Source organism: Engystomops pustulosus, chromosome 4 (assembly GCF_040894005.1).
Source record: "Engystomops pustulosus chromosome 4, aEngPut4.maternal, whole genome shotgun sequence".
Taxonomy (NCBI): domain Eukaryota; kingdom Metazoa; phylum Chordata; class Amphibia; order Anura; family Leptodactylidae; genus Engystomops; species Engystomops pustulosus.
Window position 1 is genome coordinate 169,929,707 of NC_092414.1, and position 23,751 is coordinate 169,953,457.

A 23,751-nucleotide genomic window follows, 5' to 3' on the forward strand; every position below is an offset into this window, starting at 1 on the left:
CTATGGGGCACATTTACTAAGGGTCTGCACACCGCATTTCTGTCGGGTTTCCTGACTATGACGCATTTAACTGGGGTTTTTGGTGCACGCGATCGGATTTTGGGGCAATCGCGGCTACATGGGACACAAATCGGGGGGGGGGGGTGTGTGGCAGTCGATCAACCAGACTCATTCGGACTAAGCGCGGGATTTAAAATTCAAATTGTGTTGCAAGACATTCCCTTACATACGGTGACCCCTCCTCCCTCCATAGAAAACAGCGGCGCACGGCCGCACACTTGCCGAAAGATACAGCATGCTCTATTTTTTTGTGGTGTGCGGCCCGGATTGGTGCCACACAGCTTTTAACATTAGTCAATTTTTAAATAGCCTTAAGTGTCACAAAAAAAGCAGCAAAAGTGTTTACGGTAACAGGTAAAAGAAAAAAATGCCCCTTAAACCAGTAGGTAAGAAACTTAGCAAAGATTAGCCTGGTCACTAAAACCTTTTCAGGCTTTAGGGGGGTTACATGCTATAATGTGTGTATGTATGTGTAGGGTGTATATATACCCTTCCTGGGGGTTTTAGTATTGTTACACCACTGGGGGGTGCAAAATGTGTGCCGTGCCCTGTATTATAATGTATTGTTTATAGTACTAGTCTTCTCATATAGGAAAGGCACATTATAGGGCCCCCCAGGCCTGGCTGTGACTACACCCTCTCGGGATAAGTTATTATATGGCGGAGCCCCTGCTGCCCAGATGTTATTTGTAGTCTCCCTCTAAGTCCTGGGTCAGGCGCCTCAGCCGCTCCTCTCTGATAGGGTGGTGGAGGAGTAGCGCCGCCCTCACGCCTCTCACTGATTGGCTCCTTCGTGCTGTCACTCTCTCCGCCCTGCTGTGAGAAGTAGTTTGTGTTCAGGCTGCCCGGACATGGTGCGCGCCATCTGGTGAGCGGGGCAGGGGATTGTTTGTGTAGTGTACAGTGTAATATCCCTGCTTCATCCTTCCTGCACCCACTATCTGCAAACAGGACTGGCAACAGAAGGGTTAACTAAGTTTCAGGGCTTCGGTAGCAGAGGGGTTAAAGTGAAGTCTATTGATTTCACATTCATATTCCCGGGGTGAGGCTCCTCCTCTCATAGACCATCTCCACGCTCTGATAGGGTAGGAGAGGACGAGCCCCGCCCTCCAGCCTTTCTGCCCCTCACTGATTGGCTCCTTCGTGCTGTCAGTCACTCCGCCCCGCTGTGAGAAGTAGTTTGTTTGCAGGCGGCTGGCATTGTGCTGCCCGGTACCTGCTGCTGCTGCCCGGACATGGTGAGCGGGGCATGTGGTGGGTGTAGGCTGTGAGACTGTACAGTATGGTATGGCTGGATCATAGGATCTAGTGGACTCCCGGGAGAGGGGTCCATGTGATCGGTCCTGGGTACAGAAGAGGAGCTCTGGCATGTGCTGGGGCATTGGGCACAGGTGAGGTGTATGCATGTAGTGTACATCAGGCAGGAGCAGGGACACTGCTGGATCCTGAGAGTGGGCACTGCCACCTCTGTCTTATTATCAGCCTCCCCTGGCACATAGTGTGATCTGCCTGATGTCTCACGGGCGCCGCTCTACAGGCTCTGCGCAGTCTGGACAATTATCTGGGGGCGACCTCTGAAGAACCCAAGTACTGCCCCATCTGCACTGGGCATGGTGCCCCCGGCGGAGCCCCTGACTGCTGCCCCATCTGCACCGGGCATGGTGCCCCCTGCGGAGCCCCTGAGTGCTGCCCCATCTGCACCGGGCATGGTGCCCCCTGCGGAGCCCCTGAGTGCTGCCCCATCTGCACCGGGCATGGTGCCCCCTGCGGAGCCCCTGAGTGCTGCCCCATCTGCACCGGGCATGGTGCCCCTGCGGAGCCCCTGAGTGCTGCCCCATCTGCACCGGGCATGGTGCCCCCTGCGGAGCCCCTGAGTGCTGCCCCATCTGCGCCGGGCATGATGCCCCCCATGCGGAGCCCCTGAGTGCTGCCCCATCTGCGCCGGGCATGATGCCCCCCCTGCGGAGCCCCTGAGTGCTGCCCCATCTGCGCCGGGCATGATGCCCCCCCTGCGAAGCCCCTGAGTGCTGCCCCATCTGCGCCGGGCATGATGCCCCCCCTGCGGAGCCCCTGAGTGCTGCCCCATCTGCGCCGGGCATGATGCCCCCCCTGCGGAGCCCCTGAGTGCTGCCCCATCTGCGCCGGGCATGATGCCCCCCCTGCGGAGCCCCTGAGTGCTGCCCCATCTGCGCCGGGCATGATGCCCCCCCTGCGGAGCCCCTGAGTGCTGCCCCATCTGCGCCGGGCATGATGCCCCCCCTGCGGAGCCCCTGAGTGCTGCCCCATCTGCGCCGGGCATGATGCCCCCCCTGCGGAGCCCCTGAGTGCTGCCCCATCTGCGCCGGGCATGATGCCCCCCCTGCGGAGCCCCTGAGTGCTGCCCCATCTGCGCCGGGCATGATGCCCCCCCTGCGGAGCCCCTGAGTGCTGCCCCATCTGCGCCGGGCATGATGCCCCCCCTGCGGAGCCCCTGAGTGCTGCCCCATCTGCGCCGGGCATGATGCCCCCCCTGCGGAGCCCCTGAGTGCTGCCCCATCTGCGCCGGGCATGATGCCCCCCCTGCGGAGCCCCTGAGTGCTGCCCCATCTGCGCCGGGCATGATGCCCCCCCTGCGGAGCCCCTGAGTGCTGCCCCATCTGCGCCGGGCATGATGCCCCCCCTGCGGAGCCCCTGAGTGCTGCCCCATCTGCGCCGGGCATGATGCCCCCCCTGCGGAGCCCCTGAGTGCTGCCCCATCTGCGCCGGGCATGATGCCCCCCCTGCGGAGCCCCTGAGTGCTGCCCCATCTGCGCCGGGCATGATGCCCCCCCTGCGGAGCCCCTGAGTGCTGCCCCATCTGCGCCGGGCATGATGCCCCCCCTGCGGAGCCCCTGAGTGCTGCCCCATCTGCGCCGGGCATGATGCCCCCCCTGCGGAGCCCCTGAGTGCTGCCCCATCTGCGCCGGGCATGATGCCCCCCTGCGGAGCCCCTGAGTGCTGCCCCATCTGCGCCGGGCATGATGCCCCCCTGCGGAGCCCCTGAGTGCTGCCCCATCTGCGCCGGGCATGATGCCCCCCCTGCGGAGCCCCTGAGTGCTGCCCCATCTGCGCCGGGCATGATGCCCCCCCTGCGGAGCCCCTGAGTGCTGCCCCATCTGCGCCGGGCATGATGCCCCCCCTGCGGAGCCCCTGAGTGCTGCCCCATCTGCGCCGGGCATGATGCCCCCCCTGCGGAGCCCCTGAGTGCTGCCCCATCTGCGCCGGGCATGATGCCCCCCCTGCGGAGCCCCTGAGTGCTGCCCCATCTGCGCCGGGCATGATGCCCCCCCTGCGGAGCCCCTGAGTGCTGCCCCATCTGCGCCGGGCATGATGCCCCCCCTGCGGAGCCCCTGAGTGCTGCCCCATCTGCGCCGGGCATGATGCCCCCCCTGCGGAGCCCCTGAGTGCTGCCCCATCTGCACGGGGCATGATGCCCCCTGCGGAGACCCTGAGTGCTGATGTATGTGCACTGGACACGGTGCCATGATACCCCCTGCGAAGGAACACAATGCTGCCCCATCTGCACTGTTGCACGCTGCTGGGTACTTACCCGCTGTCCTCACATGATCTGCTGCATCCCCTGGAGAGAGGCACAGCACACATGTAGTATGATGTATACATCCCCCAGACCTCTGCTATATACACCCAGTAACAACCCAGTAACAACCTGCACAACAAATCCACACATTCAATTCCAGTGATTCTTATACAGAATTTTCAGCTCTGATTCTCCCTCAGGATTGGACAAGAGAATTTCACATGTCCGGCTTCCTTTCATTAGAATCAATGGGATCCACAATTTTGGTTTCCAACAATCCTAACATATAGTGTGACCAGTATGACTTCATATGCAACAGGTTTTATGGCGATAATTTCTATTCCATCCTCTGAATAAGGTTATTGTACGGCAGAGCACTTTCAGATGATTGCAACAGCTTTTCAGGCAGTGTGAATGCAGTCTTGAAAACCTGACCCCTTTAATGCTGATGGACATCTCTTTTAGCTCTGGCAGGCTTTTATGTGTGGCAGACGTTAGGACAGGTAGGTCTCCATCTGGCATAGCACACTGTTGGCACCCAATGTGGAAAAAGAAGGGGGGGGGGGAGCCGCCTTCCTCTCACCATCGATGTTGATGCTGTAGGTCCTATTAAACAGGGATGTGTTTTACAGTTGTTGCACATGAGGTCACCAAAACTGTACATGACACTGATCTGGCACGGGCCATTATAATATACTTGCCTTGCTCGGACTCCCTCTCGGTGGCTCCAATAGCGACGAGAGCAAGAATGGTGACATTACTTGTTTTACTGCTGAGGCCACGGCTTATTCACATGACTGTGGACCTATACAGAAGACACCCCCCATCCCCTTTTAAGCAGGCCTGTTCAGAGTGGAGCTGCAGTACCCCTGCATGGCCACCATCTACTGGTGGGGCTCTCCTTTTCATGGCCTTTTCCACTGGACAATATAGTCCAGTTTCATGACCCCCTTCCAGATCACAAACCTTGCTTTTACTGTTTTACAACTTTATTGGGATTAGCGAGGTCTACAGTGATGATATGTGCATCAGCCCCAGCCTGTAGGTAGGTGATAGTCTTCTTTTGGGTGAACCCCTTAAACTTAAAGGGAAACTCCATCATTAAAGGTATTTCTGTCTCCCGCAGTGTGATTACTACTAAGAGTATAGTCGGTAGGGTAACAGTTGGCCACTGAGCTTGACATCCATGTGTACAGGTAAACTCTGTGATCAGTATGTATTTACCAGGGACCAAACTAACCCTTGTCCCATGTTAGAAGCCGATCTCTGCGAGGGACGGAAGGGATTGTTGTCTTCCTGCTTGTATTATGTTCTCTGTGCAGACAGACACATTGATTTCATCCGTGGAAGATGCTAAATATGAACATGATCTAGATCGCAATAAATGAAGATATTTAATATTTATGGACTGCCACAATCCTTGGAGAATGGCTTTTTATATTGTGTTTCTATTTCTAATGGCTCCTCTTTAGGTGTATATTGCCGCCATTTAAAGTGAACCTGTCACGTTGTACATGTAGTCTGAACTGTCCACAGCAAGTTTATAAAGCTGGGCAGAGGAATATTTAGTGATTGGCAAATGATTCAGTAAAACATCTCTCCTTTCTCTGCTAAAGAGTCCAGGGGGCGGACCTAATCAGTCTGACGGTCCTCTGTGTGTATATATGGAGCATATATGTTTACTTCAGATGTAATGTGTAACCAGACTAATTTATGCCACAGATATTGGGGCACATTTACTTACCTGGTCTGCGGAGTTCACTTGTCCGACGACAATGCACTGTGCCGTGATTCACTAAGATCGCCCAATATCCTGCATGTGTCGCTTCCCCGCTCAGGTCCGTCGGGGTGCATGTAAGTGCATTGTCTTGTGACACAATTTGAAAGTGAAATCCTGTGCTCGGTCCGAATCAGTTGGATCTGACGGACTGCCCCCCCCCCCCCCCCCCCAGTTTGTGTCACAAGGAATCCAGCGCAGCCACGCCAAAATCCAATCGCGTGCGACACAATCCCACCGTAGACAACAGTTAAATACCTGTCCAAGCTGTGAAAAGTCTGACGAAAGTGAGTAGCGCTACCCTTAGTAAATAAAACCCATTATGTCCCACCACAGGGCAATACAAGGCATACTATGTAATTTGGAGTGTACAAGTACCAGGTATTTCATGCTTCCAGCGGGGATTTTCCTGTGGTTGCTTTTGTATAGAATTATTAAGAAGAATAATAGATATTTGGAACATGCGTTCCTCTGTACCTTTCACTATCTACTATGTATATATTTATAGTATTATACTTTTACCATAGACTCTTGTGTCTCTGCCCCTCATCTGGAGCTGTAATGCAGCGATGTACAGGACTCTGGGGACCCCGTCTCCATTAAGATCTAATAATAGACATAAATGACTGCTGAAAATAGATAAGAATCAGAAGAAAACATGTAGAAGACGAGCAATACCACTATACCTGACCCTCAACTGAACCACAACCTTCACATTCTGCCCTGTATACATTGTACTATGTGTGTTACATATTAGAAAAGACCACTTTCTAGCAGGGGAAGCAGGTCCAGATGACTGCCCTATAAAGAAACTTCCCCACTTATACAACACTCATGTTCCCCTTTTTTCCAATTTTGAACGGGCAGTCAAGCTAGCCACACACAAGGAGGTAGTGCATATCCGCAGATTGGTGCATCTAGTGCAGTGGTGGTCATGGTCTTAGGTGGTGCTCGGAAACTTCTCTCTGTGTTGGCAGCTTGTAATAAGTTTTGAGCAGCAGTTCTGGCACCGAGAAACTTTTTAGTTTACCTTCTGTAGATGGTGTAGTAGACAAGACCCTCACGAAAGCTAAGCTATGTTCTTCTGTGTGTGTAAATTGTGTGTGTGTATGTGTAATATATAAATATATATATTGCATCAGCAGTAGGATCAGGGCTGTGTACACGTGCTATAGCGCTGTATGTAGCCGGCGGCAGCACATTGTGTATGCTCGGGGCCTTGGTGGAACGTCAGGAATGTGCTGTTGTTTGGGACTGAGGGAGGCAATGTTGTGCGTTTCCTCGGCTGCCTGTTAGACATCCTTTATATTGCTGCCCCCAGGCGATAACCCGCATCTGTTTGTGTATTGTCTTCTCGCTTCCGGTCCTTTCTCTAGCACACCGCATGAGACAATGGCCCTGGTGCATAAAATCAGACTGATGACTTATGTCCTAAAAATTCATTCTTTAATGTATGTGTATTGTTTCCTATGGATATATGTATATTGTAGTAGCTCTAGTGCCTTAAAGGGGTTTCTGGGATCACCCCTAGGAGTCCAGGGCAGGGGAAAGATAATAAACTAACATAAAGTCTACTTGCCCTTCTCCATCCCTCTTGAAAGTAACTATTAATGTAGAGTACCCCAGTAAATAGTGCAGGAAAGGGGTTAATATTGTTGTCCCTGCTGTTTGTGTGTCCTGGGGTTACGGTTATAGATCTGCCTGTGTTCTAGTCATTATTCGTGGTAATAAATATCAGGCCACATTCACATGGACGTATGCCCGCCTGGCTACATACATCCGGCGCGCTGGAGGTGTGACCCCTCTCCATAGAGATACACAGCGTACGGCCGTGCACACAGGGAATGATAGGACATGTTCTATCTTTTCCCCGTGTACGGAGCGGTACACGCCACACGTGTGCGGCACTGTATTACTCCATGCTCCTATTGCTGTCAATGGGGACGTATGTACGAGATTGCAGCCGTACTCGTGTCCCTCGCACGGTTGTGTGAATGTAGCCTGAGGCTGATTATCTCAGTATCCTTCTAGAATCTTGGGTGGTCTGTGGGGGTCAATGAGTTAAATAAACCTGGGGGCTAATCCGTTTCCTCGGCCTATAAAAGGTGATTTCTAGATCCCCAGGTCAGTATTCCCATTCCTCCGTAACAGTCTTAGTGGAGATTCAGTCAATTTTCAAGAAAGCATTTTGATCCAAATGATATTTTTTAGAGATGTTCAAGACAAGTCACGGACTAGTGGACTCCGGGGAGATAAAGTATGGAGTATAGTTCATGCTGTCGGCTCCATGGTCAGAGTTGAAGCCACTGCGCAGGACTGCCATGCTCTCAGCTGACACTGTGCCCCCATAGTCAGACGCTCTCCTGTATACAGCCTGAATGTTCTGCCGTATATAAAGTAAAGCTGTGATAAGTTTGGTACAAAGCGGAACTTTTTGAAGACTCTGATGCTGCTGTGAGTCCCATAAGGCTGTGGGAATTCTGCCGCAGATCGCTAGAAAGCCTCCAGGCCTGGTTGTATCTCCTCTTAATGACATGTATGTTGTGTTGCCCAATTTTAATTAATTCCCGGTTTCTAGGCACCGGTCCAGATGTATAGAGAGCTCATCTAAACACTGCGAAATTCATCTCATCTTCTGTTTTATTCAGACACTTCTTAGAAAAGTAGTAATAAAAAAGCTCCCCATGACCAGCTAATGGCACAATTGCTCAATGTCATAGTAATGGGAAGGTGGCATCTTCTCATCAGGTCCCAAAAATTTAAATTGTTGTCAAGCATCTTCCCCAGAAACAACCACAACTAAAACGGGAGTGAAGCTTTGCAATACGGGGGGAGTGAGTCTTCAAGAGTAGACCCGATGGTTGAGTTAGGCATACATATAGGTGAATCGGCGGTTGGTTTGGCAAATTGGCAATCCCTGGCCGATCATAGACATGGCTAGTTTGTAGGGGCTATGTGTCCAGGTCATTGTTTATTAATATTTGGTACATATCCTGAGATGTTCCACTTCTAGAACCACCACTAACAATTTTAGATTGCAGAGCCAGATATCTTACATTTTTTAATTTGAATTTCTACTGTCACATGGGTGGTCCTCTGTGGAGTAGACAGCCTGGCCCCGCCCATCTGACACCCATAGCCTCCTCAGACAGGATGTGATTTGATCTGGGATCACAGGAACAATAATAGAGACCTGCAGTGATCTGGACCCACGCAGCTGCTGTGCTGTGCATGTAGCAGAGGTGTAAGGGGGGGAACAGTGTGATTTGGTGGAGCACCCAAATGCATATCCACCGGTGTCATTAATGGACATTACCAGGAGATGACACTGTAATGTGTCTTCTAATATCACTGTGTACATCATTGTAGGACATCGCCGAGACAGAACGTGAATGAATGCCTTGTTGTAACATGTATTCTGGCGCCTCGCCTGAAGAGCTAATTATTTTGGTGTAATAGCGATACAGGTGACAAATAATGTTTTTCCAGGGAATTGATGCCTGATCTTTATTGTGTGAGTGAAATGTTAGTTTATAAGAGATCACATCCTATATACAGCGTTGTAATAGCAGGGAAGATGCTTGGAAAACCCAATCTCCAGTGTATGGAGAGTTCACCATGTACATTGGACAATTAAGGGACAAATGGATTTTCCAATATTATCTATAAATGTTTGATCAGATTGCGTCTCCATAACTAGAAGGACGGGACCTTGTTTCCACCGTACAGAGTGGAAAGAGGTTGGCAGTGGCAGATTTCCAGGCTCTCCATTATTCCCCATACAACCTGTGCTGGAAGGTATAATCCACTAGATATTGCTATGCAGGTAAAAATACTGCTAGACTCGTGGGATATGACGGTAATGGGGGGTGGTCTATTTTTAACCTATTGTATTTCCTGTACTTAAAGAGGACCTTTTGCTTTGAAATGTTTAATGGACATCTACCATCACCTCCCCGCCCCCTTTGCAGTAACTAGATTTTAGAATAATTAGGAATGGCTGCAAATAAAGGTTTTTAATATTCAAATGAGCGTTAGGAATAACATGGGGCCGAGCTGTAAGAAAGTGCAGAGGTTGAAAGCAGCAGAAGACCTGCAGTGGAATCGTCTTATGTGGTTTTACCTTTAGGTTGCGCTTTACAAACGCAAAGTTGCTACACGTGGGTGGGCCGAGGCCTTGTGTTTGAAAAAGCAATGCTAGCACCACATGTGACCGCACCCTGTGACTTCTAAATGATCCCCAAGATTAAAGTGACCTGGTGATGACTTGAATGGTCTATTGTGACTTAAGGGATGGCGTAGATGTGACTTGCCTTCATAATTCGAGGACATATGGCTTCTGAGACTGTTGGGTAAGTTGGAGGAGGGGCTGCTGCGACCGCTTTTGACTTGGGAGGGGGAATGTTACTATTAGTAAAGCAGCAGTCAGATATTTTCGCCTCAAATTATTTTGTGGAATTTTTTTAAGCCTTGCAGATGGGAGGGGATTGAAGGGAACCTGTCATCAGAAATTGGCCTAATAAGCAACTAGCAGTGTGTTGTGCAGATTCTAGATGATTTTTCTTTCATGGCCTGTTGTGGTGGCATCATCCAGAAACTCAACTTTGAAGTGGGATTTAAATTGTTTTTTTTTTTTTTTAAGTCAAGGAGGCGGAGAGTTTATCACTGAGCTAAAGCTTTATATGCCTTAAAATGCCTCTTTCCCTGTAATTGATGGTCCTGCGTCCAGAGACTTCATTGATCGGATCTCCTGAAGTCTGGTGCATGATGTCAATCACATGGGAGGAGGTGTTCAGAGGCAGGGAGAGCTTGACTTCAGTGTTACACTCTCCTCCTCCCTGACTTTATACAACCAATTAACATCTCACTTCAAAGTTTATTTTCTGGATGATGCCACCACACTGGGCCATGAAAGAAACATGATCTAGAAGCTACTCAGCTGCTTGACAACATACAGGTAGTGGTTTATTAAGCAAATTTCTGATGACAGGTTCCCTTTAATGCCTCCTTGCTATCATGAGACAAAAGTGTATGTATTTTATAGACAATGTCCATTGGTCTATGCAAATTAACTTATACCAACCAAAATCTTTAGAGAGCGGTTTCTGGCTTCTTTCCCATCATCAGTACAGAGCAGGGATATTGTGTTATTTTAGTGGTGGTACATTTTTTTTAGTTCCATAGCCCTTTAAACTATGTTTTCTTTGTCATCGCCATAAGTGGGCATTATAAGCCTGTTGTCTGTTTAAGATGGAAGGGGTAGATATTCATGCAATGCACTGCCGGCACAGGCTCCGTCCTATATCATTACACTGGGGATATGGCACCACATTGATCTGTCCATGAATTGCGGTGACTCACTCCATTGTGTTTTGCGCAGCGTCAGCACAATTTCTGAGGTACTTTTTAATTTATATGGGCAATGACCTCACTAAACAAATACTATTGTGGTGATAGAAAATGTTTCCCAGAGCAACCACTTGCCGGATGAAGTCATGTCAGACTGTGAAGACGTCTCGCTAATCATTTGGACTGGGGCCGCTGGGAAATGCTGAAATGCATATCTGTGACTTGTATTATATACCCATGACTACTAGGAGATCACATATCATAAGTGGAAGATGATCAATGAGGTCATAGAATAAGGCAGCATTGACACTATAGGATAACTTATTACATTGTATGCAGGACCACACACACACAGACAATGATGTCTCTAGATCCCCCTCCCGAAATGTCTGTACAGATTTTATGACCTCCCGTCTCATTGAAGTGTCAAGTAAGAGGGTGAGAAAATGCCTTCAAGCAATGGTTCCCATACCACAGTAACTACCATATCCCACCCTCCTCATCTTTCCTAATTCTCCTATGAAATTTTGGTTCCTGAAACTTTACCAGCACCTAAGTCACACATTCTCAAGGATTTTGCTTAATATTTAATAATTTGTGGTGGTAGGTCTAGCAATTGAGTTTGGGAGCTGTTTTGGGTAAATTGTAGGGGATGTACAATCTGCGTCAAATGCCACTACAATGGAAAGGGGATTCGCCAAATTGCTCTGGCACATGGTAGACTGTATGAAAGTGTTTCTTGGGTGTCATTATAAATGGTGTTTACATTTAGTCACCCTATGAATGCTCTCCATGGTGGGCGGACATGCCATTAGAAGGGTCTAGAGAGGCAGTTGTTGATGACTAGCACCAAGGGCTCTCAACTGATTAGTAAATTTGGTTAATGCCAACTGGATGTGAAAGTGTAGAAGGTTGATCAGGTAGGATGGGACCTATATTTCCTATATTTTCTTCAGATATCTGGCCCTCATGCCCTACACATAGCTGTAATTCTTTATGTTTTTCTGAAAACAATATTGTGGGTTAACAAATTGACTCAGTGTAATTTGAGGTAGAGAAAGAATTATCTGTTTTGATTAATTTTGCAGCATGACCATAAACTTGGCTTTCTGTAAAGATCTGAGAATCTTAGGAGATTAACCCTTACTGTTTTATTTTGTCAGGTGTAGATGTTGTCATCATGTCGGTCAGCGTCCATGAAAACCGCAAGTCGCGGACAAGCACTGGATCTATGAATATTTCCTTATATCATAAACTTGGTCACCCAGACTGTGTCCTGACCCATCTCAATACCATGCGAAAGCAGCAACTTTTTACAGATGTCACGCTATGGGCAGGAGACCGCTCGTTCCCCTGCCATCGCGTGGTGTTGGCGGCCTGTAGCCAGTACTTTGAGGCAATGTTCAGTCACGGATTAAGAGAAAGCCTTGACAACACTGTGAATTTCCATGACAGCCTTCATCCCGAAGTCCTGGAACTCTTGCTGGACTTTGCTTACTCTTCAAAGATCATAATCAATGAGGAAAATGCAGAGTCCTTGCTAGAAGCCGGAGACATGCTTCAGTTTCATGATGTACGAGATGCAGCAGCAGAGTTTTTAGAGAAAAATCTTTATCCCTCAAATTGCTTGGGAATGTTACTGTTATCTGATGCCCACCAATGCAGAAGATTGTACGAATTGTCTTTGCGAATGTGTTTGGTCAACTTTGAACTGGTGCATAAGACGGAGGACTTCAATAATCTTTCCAAAGACCTCTTGCTTGACTTGGTTTCCAGTGATGAACTTGAGATTGAAGATGAGCAGGTGGTGTTCAATGCTGTGCTAGAATGGGTTAAGTATGACATGGACAAGAGAAAAGATTATTTTCCGGAGTTATTAAAGAACATCCGCTTGGCTTTGCTCACATCTGATTCGCTGAAGGAAGCCATTACATGTGAAGATTTAGTAATGGCAGATGAGAGGAGCAAAGTAATCATGGAGGAGGCTATTCAATGCAAGAGAAAGATCCTGCAGAACGATGGAGTGGTGACAAGTCTATGTGCTAAGCCTCGGAAAGCGGGACATACCTTACTTATTCTTGGAGGCCAAACATTTATGTGTGACAAAATTTACCAAGTGGATCACAAGGCTAAAGAGATCATTCCCAAGGCTGACTTGCCAAGTCCAAGGAAAGAGTTCAGTGCTTGTGCCATTGGATGTAAGGTCTACGTGACTGGTGGACGGGGCTCGGAGAATGGCGTGTCGAAAGATGTGTGGGTGTATGACACGGTCCACGAGGAGTGGTCTAAAGCTGCACCAATGCTCATCGCAAGGTTTGGGCATGGTTCAGCTGAGTTACAAAACTGCCTTTATGTAGTTGGTGGACATACTGCAGTGGCTGGAATTTTCCCAGCGTCTCCATCGGTTTCCTTAAAACAAGTGGAGAAGTACGATCCTCTGTCTAATAAGTGGACAATGGTGGCACCACTACGGGATGGTGTAAGCAATGCTGCCGTAGTCAGTGCCAAGTTGAAACTGTTTGTTTTTGGAGGCACAAGTATACATAGAGACCGGGTCTCTAAGGTGCAGTGCTATGACCCTTTTGAAAACCGGTGGAGTATAAAAGCTGAGTGCCCCCAGCCTTGGCGCTATACCGCCGCCGCAGTGCTGGGCAGCCAGATCTTCATCATGGGAGGGGACACTGAGTTTACAGCAGCCTCTGCCTATCGCTTTGACAGTGAAACTAATCAATGGACAAGAATCGGGGACATGACGGCCAAACGTATGTCCTGTCATGCTCTGGCATCGGGCAATAAACTCTATGTGGTTGGGGGATATTTTGGAACCCAAAGGTGTAAAACGTTAGACTGTTATGATCCAATCTCGGACTCCTGGAATAGCATCACATCGGTGCCTTACTCACTTATACCTACTGCTTTTGTGAGCACCTGGAAGCACTTGCCTGCATGAGGAGAATGGTTACAGCTTGTGAGTCACAGAGGTAAGGAATGGCCAAAAATAATTAATCCGCCACCTAAATATGCTGGCATCAATCTCCGCTAAGGGCATAGAGGATGATGTTAAATGGCTGCTTAATTTTTAGACCTTTTTAGACAAAGCATTGATTGATGCTGAATAGGTAAAAGGAACCATATTAGCATACTACACCAGTTAGGGAGTACACCCACTCCTGGCCCTTCTTCTCGTTTTTAGAAGAACTGAATTAACCCTTTAATGTTTAGCAATCTATGCAGTTCTATTTTGTATAGAATATAGCAGGTGTATATGTTGCCCAATGTTAATATGGTGAGTTAAGTGACAGGGAACCTGTCAGTAGTTTTGGGAGCCCTAAGTTGATACTTGGGTCAGTGGTCACATTGATGACATTCTGGATAGAAAAGGTGGTAGGGCTCTGTGGATTTTAGTCCCCATGTGACCATTCGGTGCATTTGAATAGAGAACTTAGTGTGCACCCAACTCTGCTTATTGGACCCTGCCACCTTTATTCTCAATTTCATACACTCAGCCACAGACTCCGGTAAGGCATATGCTGGTGGTTTACGGGCTCCAAATCTACTGACAGGTTCCCTTTTAAGGGAAAGCTGTCACTTTGCATATCCTTTTTAGGTTACTTACACTTCAATATTACAGTCTTGTATATTAAATATTTATTTAAAAAAACCCTCATCCAGTCCTGTAAAAAGAAAAGGTTATTCTTGAAAGGCATATGGACCTGTCTACTTGGACATAAATATTGCAATAGTTTAAAGTGAACCTGTCACAAGGAATGTCATTTTTAGCTGGTGACAAGTTCCAATAACCTATGCTGTGCTGATTTATAAAAATGCCTCTGCCATTCTGAATCATTTCAGTAGTTTATAGAAGTTTAATTTACATTCCATTACCTGGCTCTCTGCCAGCAGCATGCAGTGAGTCCCAGGGGAGGCAGCTGCTGCAGCCTCTCTCCGCATGCATTCTTCCTCTACTCCCCCCATCCCCTGCCTGATCAATGCAGATGACGGGGAGGGAGGAGCCAGGTAATATGACTCCCAAGACTCACCACATGCTGCTGGCAGGGAGCCAGGTTATATGAATTAAACCAAGATAAGCTACTGAAATCATTTAGAATGCTGCCAAAGTCTTTTTTAAAATCAGAATAGCCTAGGCTTTTGGAACCTGTCACCAGCTAAAAGTGACATTCCTGGTGACAGGTACCCTTTAATATTGGAGTTTTTCTCCAGTCATATATGTGAGTCTATACTGAAGTAACAGCCCAAATGAAAGATTTGTGTTAAGTTGATTTGGGCTCATGAAAAATATTCTATCATAGATTTTTAGCCCCCGAACCAATATACCAGTCATGTATCTCATTGAATCAAAATGTATACATGGAATTTGTAGACAATCTCTGGGATCAGTAGACCCTCCCCATTTCCCCGAAAATCTGTTTTAAAATATGTGAATAAGCCTGAAGTACTTTGGTGCCCCGCCGCGCTTCACATCTACCCACTTCTTCTTCTGAGCCTTCCTTTATTTCTCCACGACTCTGTGCTCTTGCCCTTTGTCCAGGTGTATGGAGCACAGGCACAATGGAGTGAAGGAACCATCGGACAGAGATCTAGCACACATTCATGAAGTGCCTCTACGCTTCTACCCAAATGAACCCCGGTAACAAGACCCATGTGTTTTGCATTGTTTTTCCTTTATTTACATGCAAAACATGTGTTAGGGATTGCACGCGTTTCGGTTGAAAGGGATATGTGATCCGGTTAACTTGTGTTTCTAAATACAAGTCAAACAGATCTTATGAGAGAAGCTGAAGAAACGTTCGGGCCAGGTCCAGCAGAGCGCCAACTTCTTGATCCATTAAGAGGGTGGGAATTTATAAGCTTTTTATCAAAGTTTCTTCACATTTTTGTAACTAGTCCCTTAGTCCACAACATGGCCGCCTCCAGTCTCTGCAAATAAAGAGGTAAAATATCCCCTTTCGTATAAATCCTGTTTCCACTAGACCATCACGTTGGGATCGTTCCTAATCTCGTAGAGGAGCAGACTGCGCCATCCTCTCTCATTCATCCAAAATGTGGAAGCAAAATCAAGACGACTGTGAGCAGATTGTGGCTTTCATCATTATAGGGGATGTCTGCCAACACGGCTGGGGAAGCAGGAGTCATTATTTGGAGGGAACTGATCTTCCCATTACCCAAATTAGTTGTATTGGAAATAGATTGCACACATATGATGTGTAGGAAAAGTGAAACCTTAGCTGAGGCAGCGTTTTGGATTTTCCGATCTCTGATTACGGGGTGTAATTTGTGGGCTTTTCCTGGCATCACCTCACTCACCATCATATTCCGGGGTCTGACATTTTATAGGCCGCCGTGAGGTTAATAAACTGGTTCCTCATGACTTTATTAATCCTGTTCAAGAGAAGCAGCTGTGATATATATCCATATACAGAGACAAAAGAAAATGGCCATCGTTACCTGTAGCAACTGGTCATTTTGCATTTTGAAAAATGAATCTCCATGGTAATTGGTTGCTTGTCATGGGCAGCACAGGTAAGGCCTCAGTGTGTTTTATCAGGGTCAGAGGCATACAGTGGCTACGGAAAGTATTCAGACCGATTTACATATTTCACTCTTTGTTTTATTGCAGCCAATTAGTAACATTAAGAAAGTTCTTGTTTTTGCTCAACTATGTACACTCTGCACCCCATCGTGACAGAAACTCCCCCAGAAATGTAGATATTTTAGCTAATTTATTAAACAAGAAAAACTGAAGTATCACATGGTCATAAGTATTCAGCCCCTTTGCTCAGTAATGAGTAGAAGCAGCTTTGGAGCTAGTACAGCCAGGAGTCTACTTGGGAATGATACTACAAGTTTTCACACCTGGATTTGGGGATCCTCTGCCTCTTCCTTGCAGATCCTCTCCAGTTTCCTCAGGTTGGATGGTGCACATTGGTAGGTGCCATTTTCAAATCTCTCCAGAGATGCTCAATTGGGTTTAGGTCAGGACTCAGCCCGGGCCAGTCAGGAATGGTCACAGAGTTGTCCTGAAGCCTCTGCTTTGTTTTTTTTAGCTGTGGGCTTAGGGTCATTGTCTTGATGAAAGTTGAACCTTCTGCCCAGTGTGAAGTCCAGTGCACTCTGGAAAAGGCTTTCTCAGGATATCTCTGCACTTGGCCGAATGAATCTTTCCTTCAATTGCAACCAGTCATTCTGTCCCTGTAGCTGACGCACCCCTCCCCCATGGCATGATGCTACCACCACCATGTTAATAATTAATGATTTACTTTATATAGCGTCCTACCAGTATGTTTTGGAGTTTTACTGTTGAGATTGTATTTGGCAGGTGATGAGCAGTGCCTGTTTTTAACATAAAAAAATTCACTCTTCATCTCATCAGACCAGAGAATCGTATTTCTCATAGTCTAGGAGTCCTTCATGTACACTGTATGCAGGCATTCGTACGTCTTGCACAGAGGAGAGGCTTCCATCGGTACACTCTGCCATAAAGCCCCGACTGTTGGAGGCTGCAGTGATAGTTGACTTTTTGGAATTTTCTCCCATCTCCCTACTGTATCTCTGGAGCTCAGCCACAGTGATCTTGGGGTTCTTCTTGACCTCTCTCACCAAGGCTCTTCTCCCACAATTGCTTAGTTTGGCTGGATGGCCAGTTGAGGAGTTGTGCTCTTAGGAACATTGAGTGCAGAGATGCTTTTTAACCTTGGTCAGATCTGGGCCTTGCCACAATTCTGTTTCTGAGCTCCTTGTGCAGTTCCTCTGACCTTATGATTCTCATGTGATGTGACATGCACTGTGAGCTGTGAGGTCTGATATAGAAAGGTGTGTGATTTCCGAATCAAGTCCAATCAGTTTAATTAAATACAGCTGAACTTTAACGAAGGAGTAGGACCATCTCAAGGATGATCAGAAGGAAATGGACAGGACAGCATCTGAGTTAAACAGGAGCGTCTTGGCAAATGGTCTGATTTCCTATGACCATGTGATATTTCAGTTTTTCTTTTTAATAAATTAGCAAAAATATCTACATTTCTGTTTTTCTGATGGGTAGCAAAGTGGACATTCATGAGCAAAAAGAAATTTATTATCTTTTTTATCTTGCCAATTAGCTGCAGTGAAACAGAGTGAAAATTTTAAAGGGGCCTGAATACTTTCTGTACGCTCTGTAGTAAGCAATGGTCCCAGAAAGCAAGAGTTGGATTGGGGCTTTTGTCCACCATGACTATAATCTGCAATACATTATGCATAAATGCTTTGCCGCATGTACATAGTAGCAGATTGCAAGTAGCAAAAGCTTTAGTCTGATAACCATTACTAAAGGTCATTATGGGTTGAAAGATTAAAAATCTCAGAAAGGAATCTCTTGAAATACAACACTGTGACATCATAGTCGGATAATGTTGCGCTATGGTACAGGGATTATGCACTCAGGGAGGGGTGAGGAGCGCTCGCCCACTCTCCACTTGGCCATGTGCTCGCCAAGGTTATGGCCCAGATGAACACAAGTCGTGCGCATGAGGCTTGTTTATAGTATATTAGGTTGAAAATCCATGACGAATTAAATGTTTTTTTTCTCTCCAGAAAGTCATCCAGGCCTCTCTTGAACATGTACATAGAGTCGGCCATAACAACCTCCTGCGGCAGAGAGTTCCATAGTCTCACTGCTCATACAGTAAAGAACCTTTGTCTATGGTGATGGTAGAATCGCCTCTCCTCTAGACATAGAGGATGTCCCTTGTCCTGGTCACAGGCCGAGGTATAAAAAGATCTTTGGAGAGATCCTTGTACTGTCCGTTCAGGTATTTGTGTAAGGAATAGTTATACAGCTTTCCAATATACCTTTTGTATCAATTCCTCACAGTTCTCTAGATCTCTGCTTGCTGTCATGCTATGTCTACTTCTAGTGGATAGAAATGTGTTGATGTTCATGTGTTGTCACACAGGAGCACTGCTTGTTATACCACACGGCTCTGATAACTCACTGTGATATGAGTCGTGCACCTGTGTGACATCACATGACCAGGGACAGATTTCTATCGACTGGTAGTAAACATAGAAGCTTTCTATAGAATAACAGCAAGCAGAGATCAATTCCTCATTGTTTTCTAGATAAAGAAATTATATTGGAAAATGGTATAACTTTTCCCTGCACAACCCATATCAATTATTTGCTGAAAGTGGACATCCCCTTTAAGGCTGAGTGTTGTATTATTGTGCAGCACATCCATCAAGGGGCAGCAACGTTCCTGGCCAAGCCAAAATGTCTCCCAAGTGAAAAATTACTTTAAGTGTCTAGTGATAAAACATCAGGTGATCTCATAGTCCCGGCTCAGTCTACTCAGTGATATTACATTTTGCAGGAAAGGGATTGTGCAGTGATGTCACCAGCCGGGGATAATGTTCCCCATTAAATCACACTGTAGAACAGGCAGATTGTATGTACTTGTATCAAATTCAGTGATACTACAGCATAAAAATAATGTAAAAAGTAAGTTTTCCATTAATATTACAAATGGTAAGCAAATATATCCCCGAAAGAGCTGGAGTTGCACCACACCGGGGAACCCTCCCCCGCCCATCATTCTGTGACGTTCATATGGTTTATGGCCAGGGGCCGTCTTTGTGGGACAAGAGATTGGAGGAAACGTTACACTTTCCATTTAAAAAAAAAAAAACTAATACAAATTCATGCAAAATATACTTTATCCAGATGTACCCCCAGAAGAAGGCAACGCCGATATTTAATACCTCAGTAATCAGTCACTTGTGGGAGTACGTCTGGATGTTCATTCCTGTGTCAGTGTGGTTGCTGTGGATCTATTTCCTTATATTTCTATGTGTTTTATATTTATTAGATCAATAATACAAATTCATGCCAAATATACTTTCATTTGGATTTTGTACTGTATATACTCGAGTATAATCCAAACTGGGAAAACTTATTGGCTCGAGTATAAACCGAGGGTGGGAAATGCATTGGTCACAGCCACAGTATATAGCCTGCCAGCCCCCTGTAGTATATAGCCTGCCAGCCCCCAGTAGTATATAGCCTGCCAGCCCCCAGTAGTATATAGCCAGCCAGACCCCTGGGCAGGTCCTCTTTTTGCTTTGGCTCCAGGTCAACGACGGGTCCGTGCACACGGCTCGGCTGGCACACCCTATGATGTCGGTGGTGGCTGACGTCATAGCCGCGCACCTGTTAGGTTGAGGTTTGTTTTGACTTTTTTTTTCTTCCAAGAATCAAGTATAAGCCGAGCTTTTCAACGCATTTTTTGTGCTAAAAACTCGAATTATACTCTAGTATATACGGTTATAATTATGCATTCAGCCAGGCATGTTTCGTGCACTGATGGTTTTCTATATTCCAGTTTCGTGAGCTCGTTATTCACTTTCCGTTTTAGGAAAGCAGAACATAAACGGGAAGGTCTCCTTCAGTTCCCTACAGACTACAATTTATCTTTCACTCTGTTTCTATTAATTATACCATTATAAAAGTCCAGACGCAGGTGTGAGCTTGGCCTGAGTCGCTTGTCCTCACTTTTGGTTGGTGTCTCTTGATCTGAAGAGGTCATCAAATGTTCATCATTGGAAACTGGCCAATATGATAAATGGCCGATGAAAGGCCCTGACCGGCCGGACTGCTGTGCAAAGGGTGTAAGGTCTTTATTTCAGGCGATGAATGGATCCTGTGGAGACACTTGATGTACCCACCTGGGCCTTAGCAGATGTGTCTCATGTAGGACACAGATTGAAGATAATTTACACAAGGAACATTAAGAGCAACAAGAACGTCTAACAATCCCAGAAGACCTTGTTGCGTTGGTCTTGGCAATAGTTGAGTTGATGTTCTTTGCATCCGTTAGACAGATCTGCTCATCACATGGAGCGCACACTCATCTCAGCGATCTACATTTATGTGTTTTCACTTATTTTTTTTGTATTCTTTCCTTCTGGCAGATGTAGCGAGCGCGCTGAAGCCTTCACAGGTTTTAGTTTCAGGAGTTTATTCTGAGTATACGAGATGCCCGATCTTATCGACACCCGACCAGCAACATCTGATGGCACCTGATGGATTGTTACTCTTCACATTCACCAAAGTGCAAGTGTTACACGGAAAGACTCATGTATAGGTCACTGGACACATATGGAGGATATTTCAAAGACCTTATAGAAGAGATGTCATTTATTAACTTGTTAAACTTCCTCGGTATTACATCGACCTGAAATCTCTAGTCACACAGAGAATCTGCTGCAGATTGTTCACATGGGCACCATGGCAGGAGATAGCGGTGGTCTTTTTGTCGGTGGCTGTGATGTGATCACCATCATTTATTAGTGAGATATGCAATGCCGATCAGAAAGGATAGTTAGGGAATGGTGATCTGTGTGCAGCATCACAGTCCTGTATAATACCAGGCAGACCATAACTCCTTACAGGCTACTGCCCTGTGCCAAGGACCATCCTTCCTACTGTGCGTCATGGTGTAAGATCCAGCAAACCTATTCCACCACAAGGTCATACAACTACTACTAGATGTAGGTTTATGGCGCTAATCTATCCAGGCCTTGTACTTCACTATGAACATATTGCCATTGGTATCAGGTGAAGACCTCCTATACACCCTCCCCATATATAGGCAAGCATGAATTTTATATAGGGGTGTTCTCATCTGGGCACTCGCATTTAATAAATCTAACATATGCAATTTAAGAAATGTGTTTTATATATATATATATATATATATATATATATATAATTTTAAAAAAAATTGTGTAAAGATAATAAATAATAATTCCTTTATTTATATAGCGCACACAGATTACACAGTCCTGCACAGAACTTGCCAAATCAGTTACTGTCCCCAATGGGGCTCACAATCTAATCAACCTACCAGTATGTTTTGGAGTGTGGGAGGAAACCGGTGTAAAAATTTTCGTATACATTTAGACATGGCCCTAAGAATCCTTGGATACGACCACACCAACGGTGGCCAGACATGTGCTATTTAATCCTACCTGACCACCTGGATTCAGCATTCATTATCATAGGACGGCTGAGGGACATGCATTAACTCCTGGACATTTCATATGGAAAACAATAGGTTTCTTTTTCTCCAACAGTGGTGGTTGTATCCAAGGACAACAATCTTGTTTCTAAGGGATCACATGACTACATTTATGGGAAATATCTTCACACAGATTTTTTAATAACATCCAAGAAGTATATCTATATAGCAGATTAATTAAATTTAATGTCAATGCTCAGATGAGAATACCCCTTTAAATTAAAGCAGTTTAGCATTTTGGATTAGTAGAAGTCAGAAAAGGGCTCCATAGTGACTGATGCTCTATCTCCAATGTCCTTTACCTGCAGCTCAGCTTCACGCACAGTAACACTTTGGTGCAAAATCTGGAAGCAATTCAACATGGCCAAAGGAGTATCTGGTAACCGGCACATATACACCACGCTGAGCCCTAATAAAGGAGTTTCTGGAAATCCCTTTAACATGGGATTAATCTCTTACAGGACTAGACAATCAAGAAAGCCGCTGTGTTCTTACAAATAACATTTTTTAAAAGGTTTTTAAAACCCTATTTATATGTTCCACGTTCTTCTCCATTCTCAGTAGAGCCACATGATGTCTATTCCAGCCTGGCACCATCCCTTTAAGAGATTTCTGCTGCACTGCCATAGTGACATAAGCACACGTGACCATGAAGTGTCTTGTACAGAATGTGATGGCAAACCTGATATGTGGGAAAAGACCGGACTCTCACAAAATGGGAAACTTTTTATGGTTTCTAGGTTATTACATTATTATTTACTGCGATGTCCCTGGCTGATGTTTTATTTCTACTTCTAGGGACTGGGCAGGAGAGTGACAGCACAATAATAAGGTGAGGAGGCATTTACTAATATTGGCATGTAGTATGCCAGTCTTACACTTACTCATAGATCCAGGCACCGTGACTGCGGTAATAGTCCTATATGGGTTATCCTTTGCCTCCTTCCGTCTCAAATCATTTTTAATGGGTCAGAAGGGCTCCTGTGGGTGTTACCAGAACCACTCTGTGCTGCAGCTTCAGAGGCGGTTACACTGTCTCCCCCTCTGCTCCTGCAGCACTTCCCCCCTCCCTTTGCCTCCTGTAATTTCACTGCAACAGCACACATAGTGTGCGTGGGGGAGTGCTCCTGTAAAAGCCTGTGAAGCAGCAGCACAGAGGGGCTCTGGTAACATCCCTCAGAGCTCTTCTGGGTCATTAGCATAATTTTGAAAGTTGATTTTAGAAGGCAGACGGCCATGGATTCCAAATATAAGAAGATTACCACAGTCACAGCGCCTGGATCTATGAGTAAATGTCCCTGGTTCATCATGATGGTAGATTTCCTCAAAGATGTGAATTCTCTTAATTATGCAAAAACCTAGAATGCTCCAAAAATTGTAACCAGTGTGAAAGTGAATGATTTTATAGAGTGATTAATCCTCTTCCATGGAGCCTGCACCTATGGCGGTCTACATCAGCCGTACCACAGGGACCAGGAAAATTTCCTGTAATCTTTTGGGTTGTTTTCTATTGAATTTACTGCACTGTACATGATGTGAGATGCACTAATAAATATCAAACCCATCACCAATCCCTGATGTCTGTGGCTTTCCGAATTCTTTTTCCATACTACACATGGATTGGGTATATAGATGTAACTACAAAAAGCCTGAGGGGTCAGGACCTGTAGTGGTCCTAGCGCCAGGGGATGTGTGGGGAACACAATAAAACACGTTGGATGAGAACAGGCTGTAATAATAATCGCATGGACCATCAGTTCCAAGCTGTACAGGAAAGCATCGATCCAGGGCAGGTTACACAAGAGACGACAGAGGTAATGGCCTCAACACCGCCTCATGTGCAAAGTTCTCATCCTTGAACCCAAGCCAATTTCCAGTCTTAGGAAGCTTGAAATAGAACGTAACCTGCTGTGACCACATTATATCAACGAAAA

The 23,751-nt window shown here is 46.2% G+C and overlaps 1 protein-coding gene across 3 annotated transcripts; it reads left to right on the forward strand.

The window, feature by feature from the left end:
- The first annotated feature begins 850 nt into the window (after window positions 1-850).
- Window positions 851-23,395, forward strand: KLHL25 (kelch like family member 25). 3 transcript variants are annotated; one of them, XM_072148536.1, is made up of 3 exons: window positions 851-928; window positions 11,906-13,723; window positions 20,709-23,395. In XM_072148536.1, exon 2 carries the CDS (start codon window positions 11,923-11,925, stop codon window positions 13,690-13,692), a length of 1,770 nt encoding a protein of 589 aa, XP_072004637.1. In that variant the 5' UTR covers window positions 851-928; window positions 11,906-11,922; the 3' UTR covers window positions 13,693-13,723; window positions 20,709-23,395. The 3 variants fall into 3 exon arrangements, with proteins under 3 accessions (XP_072004637.1, XP_072004639.1, XP_072004638.1); XM_072148538.1 differs by lacking the exon at window positions 851-928 and adding an exon at window positions 1,217-1,298; XM_072148537.1 differs by lacking the exon at window positions 851-928 and adding an exon at window positions 1,431-1,451.
- The last annotated feature ends 356 nt before the right edge of the window (window positions 23,396-23,751 follow it).